The following is a 12485-nucleotide window of genomic DNA, read 5'->3' as shown; positions in this document are numbered from 1 at the left end:
CTACTTTGTTTTTTCTACATCTTCAAAAATGAAAGGATTGAATCAATGTATGAAAGATATAATGTAGTATATTGTGGTATAATATAGTTTATACATATGCATAAAATATAATGTGATATATCAAAAAGAATGAATAATTATGATAATAATGTTAATACAGATTATTATGTGTAAACACAAAATATGTCAAGTTTGATCATTTGTTCTGACATTATGAGTCAAACCAACGCATCCGGTTAATCCCACTGTACCAGCTGCGTACTGGACGTGGCTTCCTGAGCGGATGAACAGTGACAGATGATGAGTTTAGAGCCCTGAGGATTGCGCACAAGACAGTCAGTGATCTGCTAACAGCCGTTTAACACCGCGAGTCCCAGCCGCAGCGGCAGATGGAGACCGACTCAATCTGGAGTGAACTTGTTGAGATATTTCGCTTGGAGGGGTAATATATCCACCGAAACACATCGTTCTCTGTCACGGAGTCTCAGCTCAAGACTCTCACGTCTTCTGACCGGGCACGAGGTCTTCGGGAGAGACATCTCCAGGATCGTTACGCACAACTTTTACGCACAACCGGGGACCTGCCGATGAACAAATCTCGATGCGCTGTCAACTGCAGCACGGACTACACTACAATCTATACTCCCACAGGTGTGATTATGTTAATTGTGCGAACTGCAGGAATGGATGAAACGATCCGTTTCGTGCTCTTCTGAAACAAGATCAAACCACGGACACCGGGAACTTACCTTGAACAGCGAGCCGCACCGGGTGCCACAATGAGCTTTTACTACCAGAGCTGGAGGATCTTACAGATATTCTTTGCAACAATTACAGCAGTTGTGACACAAGGTAAGTGACCTGGAAGTAATTGGTTGCGTGTTGTGGTGTATTTCAATCTAAACTACCCACCATGGTTGAGAATATGACCAGCTTCTGCCAAAGTGCAATGCATTGACCAGTTGGCCTTTGTGGTCATTGTTTGAGCATTCATACTGTCTCCACACTGTATGTAATGACAGCAGCTGAAACTGTCCATCTTGTGCACAGGTTACTGATGGGGTGGTGGTAGTGCGGGGGTGGGTGCAAGGGGTTCTCCCAACAATGCCATGCCAGCAGTAAAACAGTCTTCTCTAGAAGTCTAAATAATATATAAACATCTCTGTTTGCACCACAAACTCCCATCTTACTCCATAATGATAAAGAGTTCCGGTGAACCAACCATGGGCATTTATCTATTGTGGCTATGGGGTGTGACAGCAATGAGTGGGTTATTAAACATTTAGGATGAAGTCGAAGAGAAGTAAAATAGTTGATGCGTTTATTTTACAATTTGATGCCTTAAAGCTTAGTACTTTGCTTCTCTTGGAAAGTATTCCTTTCCCTTATGGGTGTCTTTTAGAAAACTGGGGCACCCAATTTTCACGAGGCAAACTAGAAGCTGACAACTTTAAATCCCAACTTTGATATTGAAAAAAAAAGCACATCACAAAGGAATTTACTGTAAAGCCTATAACTGTCTCATAGATAGCTATTTCCAGGGAGTGCAGACTGGCTGATTTATGTGGATAAAAGGATGACAAAAAATTTGAGGAATTTGGATAAAACATTTAAAAAAAAAGCAGCTTTAAGAGTGTCATTGGAAATAACAATCACTACCAATCACTGCAAAAGCTGAAGCCTCCACTCTCTGCCTATCTTCTCCATCCTCTTCCTCCCCGAGTCCCCAGGGCACTACATGGGATCATCTTTGTATGTTCGTGTAGAAGGCATTTACTGTAAGATGATGATATAATGTTGTTAAGATCACTTTGACTACACCATGAGATGTGACTGATAAGAAGTGTAGTCTAACTTTTATCCCGGAAAGTGCTTGAAACCAGGCCTGTTTCACAGCTCCACTGTTGGCAGCACATCATTCCCTGTCTGGACATAAAGCAAATGGCACAACAACAAACCAGCAAAAGAGTCTTGACCACAGAACATAAATGAACTCCCCACTAAAAATTTGGAACACTGCATTTCACATTTTTTTTTGGTTCAAAAGATAGTTCTGATTTTCGTGTGATTGTATGAGGTACTTATTCATAGTCAGAAGAAGAAGCAGGGAGGAGGACAGGCGGAAGCTAAACAATGCACTGCTGTGGACGGGGGCAGCATCTAAATGTGTTTTAGCCATCTAAAAGAATCAGTATCAGTTTAAGTGTATTCTATACTTATGATATACTCATTGTTTTACGTTGGTGTCAGGCGGCCCTGTTTGGTGGTGGACTTTTTTAGGTGTCTAAAATACATTTATCTGCTGCTCCCATCCACAGTAGTATGTAACTTAGCTTCCGTGCCTGTCCTCCTGCCTACTTCTCAAAACTAGTGGCATGCCAACCACCACCTACTGACTATCCCTCATACTGTCCCTTTAACGCATCATGCTCATTGTAACAGCCCCACAATTTGAGAGCATATGCTCAGAACAGCTCCGTGTACTCAAAAATCTTGGTGACTTTTCGTTTGATTGGGGCAGCTACAATCCAATAAAGTGCATGTAGCAGACGTCACATTGTACTGTTTATGTTTCTAACACTCAGTATGTCTTCCAGACCCTTGGATCACAGTTTTTCCACTTTGATAATTAATGCTTAAAGATACTTTGCAACTTTAAAAAAATCCTAAGAGTACTATCAGATGTTCTTTCTTCTCTTGTGAGCCGCTGTTTTCCTCCTGGCTGCTAAGTGTCTTAAGTGTCTCACAAAAGACTCAAACCTTTGTATTTATGTGTAAGGACCTATTGATCAGCAAGCTGTCAGATCTTAATGAGACTTGTCGGTGCTTTATTAAAGGGCGATGTATTTGAAATGACAGCCTGTCAAAAGATAAAAACACATAATGCTAACACCAGTTGTCTGCTACAGGTGTTTAATTAGTGCTATTAGCATCTGTGCCAACACTTTCCTATTTAAAAGTGTTCATCATCTTTGTACTGCTAGATATGTGACCTATAATGCTAACATAAAAATGTGAAAAACCTTTAAAAATACAGCATGAAGGAGACACTTTGAGACACAAAACACTCCTTTAATCACTCAATTACTGATTCAAATGTAGACATCCATTGTTGTCCTCTGTGATGCTATTGGGAGCCGAGTCCTTTCTGCAAGCTGTTTTGCACATATGGTAAAAGTCATTACTGCACATTAGAATTCACAGTGGTTCCTCTGCATTATAATGGAATAAAACGAAGATTGATTACAATTAGAGAAATAATGCTGAAAGACAAGCATATTGAAAAGAAGTTAGCTGACTATGAAACCATTTTTGTATAGAGCCCTGAGAGAAACTGCAGGGCAAAAATGTAGATCATTAGGATACAACAGTGTTTTTATTAAAACTGGTGATGAGGAACATTATTTTGAAATGGATGCTTAAGTCTTAATCCCCAAGTCAACACAGAACAAATCTGAACTACACTTTTCAAAGTCAAGTACGGGGGCCTGATGCAGCAGATAAAAAAATAAATAATAATAATATTGTTATCTAGGATTTCCAGGTGCTTAAGTGTGTCAGTAGAGGGGATGCTGGATCATCAGCCAGTAGAAGTACAGACTGTGCACGATTATTTGTAATAAATGTATGATCTTCACCATGTGGTTGCCGTTTTGCACCTCACCTTTTTGGTTGTGTCATATTCTTTCTACATTCTGACATCTTACAGACAGATTCAGCTGTTTCAAATGAGAACGTAACAAAACGCATTAAACCAGATCAAGAAAGGCCCTGAGGAGGATAGGTATAGGCAAATACTGTATTTTTGTAGTCTTTGTTGCTGATTATAGGTCTCACATTAGTCAACATGCTTATTTGTACATTAAATGGCTTAAACTATTATTTACAATACAAAAGTAGGTTCAGCGGCATGTGAAGTGGCAACTCGTTACCATGAGCACTTGGCATCAAACCAAATCCTGCTTAGGGCCCCCAAAAGTCTAGGGCCGGCCCTAAGTACCATGTCTACCTTCAATTTTATGACACGGCAATAAAGTCTTTAATGGAGTATATTTGCCTTATACATGTGGCCAAGCTAAAACAATAAATAAATAAAAAAACAGAACAATGAGGCATGGCGTACAAATAAGAAGTCACATATTGGAAAGGATGAAGTGGATTTTCTGCTACCACTCAAAGGTATAGAAGTGTTCCTTTCAACTGAACAAGTGCAAAATCGAATCTCATACAGGGATAATCTAATATTTGATTAACAACATATGATTTGAACCCTGGCATAAAGGTAACGCCCCCCCTATAGATAGAAAGCACTTAGCCTACATACTGCAGATAATGAATAAAATAAAGCAGCAACGCATGGCTTTGTAAATGAGCAGTCTTGGAGAGGTGGCTTTTAGAGTCAGTTGTAGCATCTGTATGGCAACACTGATGCTTTCTGACTCAGCCAAGGAGGAAGAAGAGCTCAGGGTCTTCAAAATGAGTGATTTGAGAGGCTGCAACAGCTGCTGCTGCGGATTTGCTCTCATGTTTATCAATTAAGGGCAAGACTTTTATCACGATGAGAGGACCAAAGAAGTACAGTTTTGCTTACATTGGCTATACTTGCTATAAATATCCAAAATATTGGCAAAGGAGAAGGATGCATCTCTTAGCCTGCCATGAATCACAAACAAACAGTGCATGCAAAGTCTGCTAGTAAACAGATGCTTATATGTATGCTTTACTGAAACGGTCTCCTATGAGAAATGAAAAGCATGTGAAATAACGAGGCGAGCGCAGATGACCCATCATACCCAACTGTATAGGGATGATCCTGCAAGTGAAGTACTTTGTTGCTACATTGGCGGTACATTCTCCCAATAGGAGACAGTGAGCCAGTTTATAGTCACTCTAGCCGCAGCTGCTGCCAGCTCTGGTATTAAACAGCACATCTGTCACTGTGGCCAGTGGAGGACTAAACCAGGACAACCTTGCTTCTGCCTCACTCTAGCCCCTGCCTCATACAGTGTGTCACCCACTCCACAAACATGACCGACACCCTTCTCTGTGTGTGGAAGAGAGAGAGATAAAAAAGAAAATATGCTGTTGTCTGCTGCTGAATGACATGGTTTTGACACATGCACTATAGTCATTGCTGTATTGAAGTGTCAGACCATCATGACAGTCTCGTTGGATGAGTGAGGATGAAAAGCAGAAGAGGCCATGATAGACGGACACATCAAATGCCAGCCACCATGAGGGACATGACGGCTGATATCGACATATAAAAGCTTCAAGCCTTTCTCATTGGAATGAATTATTCAGTGACAGACAGCTCTCTATCTTTTGTCATAATTTCTTATGCAGGTTAATATATCTAGATATCTGATGATGGTATCTTGTTTTTCTCATAGTTTGCTTTGGTATACCAGTCGGATGATGATTTGTTTAGGTCTTAGATGCTACTAAAGTTGTTTTCCACCACACTAATGCAGCCTCATCCATTTTTTCCTCTAATCTGTAAAGTAAACACCAATGTTTTTGTAGGGCAATTAGCCGACAGATAATCAGTGCACACTCAGGTCAGCAGCTATAATCTTCATAATTCTATCAAAATGGACATTTACTCGGGACACATGACGGCCGGGCGACCTCTGCTCACGTCCACCGAGAAAAAAAACACTTACCATTAAGCTTTTAAAACCAGATCAGAGAATATTTATGCCGTCGGTTTGTTTTTACTCACACATATAAAAAGGTGATCAGTATTTAAGAGTCCGCCAGTAATCCTCATGATCATTGTACTGGTGTACTGTCCAACACAAAGCAACCCATGCATAAACATACATCTGGCTGAATATACAGAGACATTTTCAGATGTAGTCCTGTTTTAGTTAGCTAAATATTTGTTTTGCTGCTTGAGTTGTTGTTTTTTTATACATGGAGGATCTGTTGGGTATTTGTAGCCTGCTGACAATCTGAAAAGCCATTTTAATCCCAGTTTTTGGTGGCTGATTTCAACCTCGTGCCAGATACATCAGATCCCACCTTCACAGAGAAAGCTGATCATCCATGAGAGAGGTGAAACTAGGGCAGCGGATATTGAAATATAACATCATAACATGACAGGCTATATCTTTAAGTGAATTTCACATTTTGAAACACTTGACATTGCGGCAACAGTAATGAGATTATTAAAAAAAAAAGTGTTAGTATATTATCTTTGTGTGACAGTTACCTGGATATTATTTAGGGGTGGAGAGCGGATCTGTGGTGGCACAGGGGACACATCCCATTCGGCCCTGCACCCCCCACCGCACAATATATTCTGATTTGCCTAATGATGACTTAATGTCACATAACAGTTAACTTTACTATTACAAGTTACACCAATGTAATATGGCTATATTATTTTTGATATGTTGTGTGAAAGTTTTGCAGTTTTTTCTAAGTCAAGAAAAGGGTTCAAAGAAAAATATTAATATCCTTGGGGAGTGTCTTCATTTTGTTTGTTTGTTTACGAAGCATAGGGTTCAGCACTCCTCACATAAATACCCTTTGGGCAGTTTCTCTTAGCAAAGCCACAGAGTTCAACAGCTCTGCTCCAGCCGTAGAAACTAAAGCACTCTTAAGCTTCCCTTGTTGTAATTTGAATTATTTCACATATGTGCTCTGTTACAGGAATTTCAAGTTTAAGCTCAGAGACCTTTTAGTGTAATACACTGATGCCCCACTCAGTTGATCAGTTGGCCATGGCTGACTTTTTGTGCTCAATAGTTCATGAACTCTGCTGGTATTTTTCACAGTATTTTATCCTCAAATGTAGATAGGTCAGTTCCTTAGTTTTGTTTTAAGTACAACCCTAGCTGTCCTATATCACATTTGCATGGCTTTTAACAAGCATATGTGTCATTTTCTATGTTTACCTTACAGATTTGAGCAGTAAAGAGCTGACAGACAGTAAGAGCCCAGTGCCTTCTCCTGTCTTCTTGCCTGTCAACTATGAGGTGCGGGATGCTGACTACCTCTTCCTAAAGGAGGCCGGCCAGGACTTCATGAGGAACTCCAGCATGCAGAGTCACACACAGCCCTTTGTTATCTTAAGAGCCAGCCGGCAGCCAGCTGTCAACGCCAGCTATGGCTCTATGTCCACAGAGCAGCTTGTGCCTGTAGATCTGGTCCAGTCTGTGCAACATTTCAACGCTCCAGAGGTCTTTACCTTTAACTGGAAAATCCAGGCCTTTATGCTGACGCCTCTAGTTTTCTCCTCCAAGCCCAAAGTGCGAGTTCTCTTCTATGTTGCAGGGAGAGACTGGGGCAGAGAGGAAGGAACTGTGGATGAGTTACCGTGTGTGACAGTTTATGCTTTCTGGCAGACCCAGGAGGTTAGGGGTTCTTGTGCCATGGGAGGCGAGAGGGGGACCTGCATGGCTGAGTTGACTCCTGCGCCTAGTTGGTTTGCCCCCGGGTCAGAGGGCACCAGCAGGGAGAAGCAGGACCCGTCTACTGGGAACCCTGTGGAGCTGTACTACCAGACTCAACCCAAAGTCAATGGGAAGTGTAATTCTGTGGATGGAAGTCGTTGGGGTGGCTCACAGCAGCAGGCAGAGTATGTTCCTGTCTCGCCCATGCAGAGGATTGGCAGTGTACGTCTTCTGCAGGTGCCTAAAGGAATGGCTACACTTTCTCGGCTCAAGCTCGGCAATGCCATTGTCATACGGACATCCTCCAAACCGCTGAAGAAGACTGATATCGCCACCTTCTACATACTCATGGCCAGCTCTGCTCAGCTGACAAACTTTACTCTCAGGTAAGACTGTGATTTTTGTTGGCTCACAGTTTGTTGTGGTCAAACTGGTTATATTGTAGAGATGCATTTCCGTACACTGAGGTTAAATATTTAATTCAAATTTATTTGATAGGGAAGATGCAATTTTACACGCTTTTTTTGAACTCCTGGTACTCCTGTTAACTCCTTTACATGTACAGCTTTCAGTATCTTGAAATAACAATACACTACACATATGGAAATACAATAAGATACACATCACACAATACACATACCACAATACAACAACTCACATACATCAATACACTTTTGTAATTAACTAGTGTGGGAACCAGATGAAACAGCAGGTATAAATAGACATCATAATGATAAAATAAAAACTGGTAAAAGGTACATCAAAGCTAAAAATGTAATGAAAGAACATACACCTACGTGAGAGTCATGCTTGAATTACTGAATGTAACTGTCGTTCTCCGACAAGGGCATCTTACCAGGCTCACAAAACTTTGATCAAACTTTCAAAATAGGCGGCACTAATCAAATATGATTCATTATTTTCCAATTTCCACCAAAATGTTTTCAGAATTTCTTTTTAATACTATTTAGCTGTAATTTGAGAAATGTGTGACTTGGCCCTCATCTTTTTCCTGCTTCAAAATAGACCAAGCACCTCCTCAATTTTCATGTGTTGCTTAACGCTTGGTAGCTTCGTTGCTGTGATCGGTCGTAGGTCTATCTTATTGTGTCCAGAGACATTTTGGTTGGCCTCATTGATAACTGTCCCCTTGAAAATGAACGAAGAGGTCCCAGATTTGGGAATTAGTCTGGCTATGCCAGGCTAGTCGAACTCAAAGTCAAAGTCAAAGTCAGCTTTATTGTCAATTCTGCAATATGTGCAATGCAATGCACATTTTCACGCTACAGTTGACCATGATGTGGTTTTCCGTAAACAAGTAATTTACTGTATGATTTGCTAAAAATGTGCACAGCTCAGTTGTTTGCTAGCACAGCACTTAACATGTTGTAAAATATTTAATATCTGGAATTAATTTGATTTCAGTCAGTGCTGTGTTCAGAGTTGACGGACCTTCATGGAAAAAGCTGATTGTTTTATATTTATATTTTACAGCTACCATTCACCATGCTCCTAGTTACTCTGTTGCTGTTTTTTCTCTGTATATGTATACTTCCATCACTTCAGAGGGCTCTTCGATTTCAATGAAGTCCAAATTAAGTAGTCAATAAGAATTCAAAAGGGGAAATTATTCACATTATCAGTCATCTTCTCTACTTCTTGCACAAATCCATTATCATCTAAAATAAGGGAATATTGGAGGAAAAGAGATTTGGCATGGATTATGGTATTTTCTCTGAAAATATGATAGAGGTTAAATGTCTTTCCGAGAACTGAGAGAATGTTCGAGTCAAATTAGAAAAATACATGTCTGAGTGAGCACAGCCTGCTGACATTAAGGGCTGCTTCAAGAGTGGTAGTCATCAAGGTTGACATGGATCAAATAAGATTACGTGTAGCTTGTGACTCATTATTGCTCTGCTTTAAAGGGCATGCTTGGAATCTGTGGTATATCAACGCACTGCTATTAAATGTGTTGAGATCATGGGGATTACCATAACTCAGTTTAATTTAAGGCTCTGTTCTCATTTTGCAATGCAAAGTGTTCCTGTTCTACTGGAGATCATCTGTAGTTGCAACTTAAAGCAGTTGTTATCCCTCTTTATGTCTCTGTGACCTGGTAAAATGGGGCTAATTTAATACAGATTTTTTTTTGAAGACATTTACTGCCTCAACCACCTGACATATTATTCTCTAAAGGAAAAAACAATACAAACGAACAAAGGAAAAAGAAAAACAAGACTTAATCTGTTCTCATGCCTTTTCTTCAAGGTGTCAGTTTGTTACCCCTGTTTCAAGGTGAAATGATGCAACATGGGAGACTGGCACCTCAAAACAGGATTTAAATTAAATGCCTCCATCTCGCTCTCACTGTTTCATTGACGGGTTTTCATGGTCAACTGTGGCGTGAGGCTTTTTATTATCATCATCCAGCTGCAGATCAAAGAGAAGCACGCTGCAGCGTAGCTAGATTTGTCGAGGTGAGCTGTCAAAACAGACAAGTAGAGATTTACGCTAACTTGATTAGAGACTGTTTTTTTTTATTATTATTCTAGACCCTATCTGCTTTTCTCCATGCCAGTGAATAATGGACTGTCAGGAGGTGTGAAATACATTGTCTCAGTTATTCATTTGGTTTGTGTGTAGATTTTGATCATAAATCCTTCATTCAGATGTGGTTTTGCATCATGTAATAAATTATTATTTATGTTGCTGTTTGCAGCATTGTTGGATGATGTCCAGTGAGGTGTCCTGACTTAAGAACGGGCTCAACAAGGAAGTCCTTGAAGGCAGCTTTTCCCAAAGTGTATCAGTTCCTGGACAATAGTTACTGCCTAGATTAAAATTAAAAAAACAAAAAACGCTGTGGGTGTTTTCTGGAAAATAAGTTACTTTGGACTTGACTTGTAAGTACATGCTTTAATGGATGTGAGTCGGTGAGGGGAAAGTCATGGATTATAAATTCCATTTCCTGTATTTATTCACTTAGACAGTCACTTACTCAGATCAATTGTGAGCGCCGGAATAAGTAAACATTGATTGAGCTGACAGCTGTGCATGGATGCACCTGTCCTCGTCACAGTCGTGTCTGCACTATGCAGTAGTCTCTCAACATTTCCCTCAGGACATTCTGTTTTTTTCTGGTGCATGAAGAGGAAAAAAGAATCCTGCATTTCCTGGGTTGTCTGGATTTCCAGGAGAATCTGATTATTGTTAAATTGTATTAGAGATTTTTATATATAGGTATTTTAACCGTCATCCTGCCAACATAAAAACACTCATTTCTTCTCAAAACATTATTAGAGATGTAATTTATGTCATCCAAAGAAAAAGATATTATTATTATTATCATTTATTCTTCAAGAAAGTAACAGTTCATTTGTTAATGTAATTAAGAGTGCACTTCCACCCATATGTGATACTGTATATTAAGACCCACAATAAACATTTTGTTTTGTATTCTATTTCATGTATTAAAAGTTGTAGTTTGTTACTTTTGACTGGGGCTCCCTAGGACCCCAATACAATGGTATATTTAAAAATCACCATTCAAAACATAAAAAGAAACCAATTGCATGCAATCGTTAGGAATAAATTGATTGGCAAATGCATGAGAAAATGCAATGATAGAATAAAGCACCTGAGCTATGTCCAAACTATTACTGTGGTACCCTAGTTGGTAGGAGGGTTAGACAATGTATTTTAATTATTTAGGTGGTTTCCTTTCCTCCTGTCTCTTGATTTTTGCTGAAGCAATGGAGCCATAAAAAAATCCTGATTTCCACTCTTTATTCTGTCTCTTTTAATCATTGCTGCTTTAATTCATTTAGCCAGTCACAAGTTTCTGAACAAAAAGCAGATAGCAGAAATGCCACCTCTCATCTCCTCTCCTCTCCACGCCTCTCAGCTTTTGCACACTTAGACGATGGTGGGAAGTTGGGAAGTATGTATTGGTGACTTAACTCCCTGTGACTTTGCATCCCATAAACATTACATAATACACTAACTATCCATCTAACTTACAGATCCAGTTACAGTGCTTCCCTCCCCCAGCTTATCGGCACATTAACAAGCCCTGTGCATCCGGTCCTCAACAGCTGTCTGTGTGCTTTATCACTGTCTAAATGTCCCATTAAGCATTGCTTAATACTCTCTCATCAGCATGATAAACCTGTTATTGATGTCTATAACTAGAGTCAAGGGACATACAAATTTGAGGTCGATTGAAAAAAAGACAAGCCACACCTGCCCATTCCTGCAAAATCAACCTGTCATTGATGAAGTCTTGTAATGCAATGTGATGGGTAATTAGATGATCCCTTTAGTGAATGCTCAGGTAGTTTTGTGGAAAGAAGTATGAGCTTACAATTTGTCTTTGTTTTTTGTTTTCTTAATGGCTATTTCTGAAAGAGTCAGCGATGAAGCACATCACTTCGTCTTGTTCTATGGGTTCTAAGGCAGCAGTGTAGCAATAAATAAACTTGAGCGTCTGTATCAACAGGACATCGTGTCAGTGAGCTCTTCAACCAGGGAGCCTAATCATTCATCTGTACGACAAATTGGACTTTCACATTCCATTTTTAGTGCTGTGGTGCCTGCCATCTGGCCAGGACTGTTGGCATGAACGTCTCCCCAACTCCCTAAACGGCTCCATAAGTACGATAAGCACATTGCCGATGGCCAGCCATCAGACTGGCTAAACGGTGGACATTTGCTTGCATAATTAACGATTGCATCTGTTTCCGATTGCACTGGGGTTCACCGGTGGTGTTGTAGCCCCGCAATGATGCATTCACCAAGCCAAGGATGGTAACACAAATTATATCAGGGAAGCAATTACAAACCTTATGCACTATAGCATTTCGATGGCAGCCGTGGTGATGAAATGCATCTGGGCCAGACTGCATAGCTCACACAGAGAATACCATTTATCTTGTAGGTCTTTGATCTGACTCGGTCTCTGTTTTATTCTATTATGTATTTTCTTTTTTCAAATGGTGTCATTGTTTTACTTTCCTTTGTTGGCCATGGCCCTGTGATCTTTCAAATAAGTTTAAAGAAAACAACTTTCCACAAATACAC

The 12485-nt window shown here is 40.0% G+C and overlaps 1 protein-coding gene across 1 annotated transcript in view; it reads left to right on the top strand.

Moving 5' to 3' along the window:
- Positions 1 to 779: 779 nt before the first annotated feature.
- LOC310945807 (transmembrane protein 132D) overlaps positions 780 to 12485 on the top strand; it is a gene marked incomplete at both ends in the record, with an annotated part of 29037 nt that continues 17331 nt past the window's right edge. The window contains 2 exons of the mRNA XM_083912019.1: positions 780 to 852; positions 6913 to 7789. Coding sequence (XP_083768145.1) covers positions 780 to 852; positions 6913 to 7789 — 950 coding nt within the window. The remainder of the gene's footprint in view (positions 853 to 6912; positions 7790 to 12485) is intronic.

This window comes from Echiichthys vipera (assembly GCF_963691815.1).
Source record: "Echiichthys vipera genome assembly, chromosome: 4".
Classification (NCBI taxonomy): domain Eukaryota; kingdom Metazoa; phylum Chordata; class Actinopteri; order Perciformes; family Trachinidae; genus Echiichthys; species Echiichthys vipera.
The sequence above is the reverse complement of the archived record's forward strand: the minus strand, read 5'-3'. Positions and strand labels throughout refer to the sequence as shown.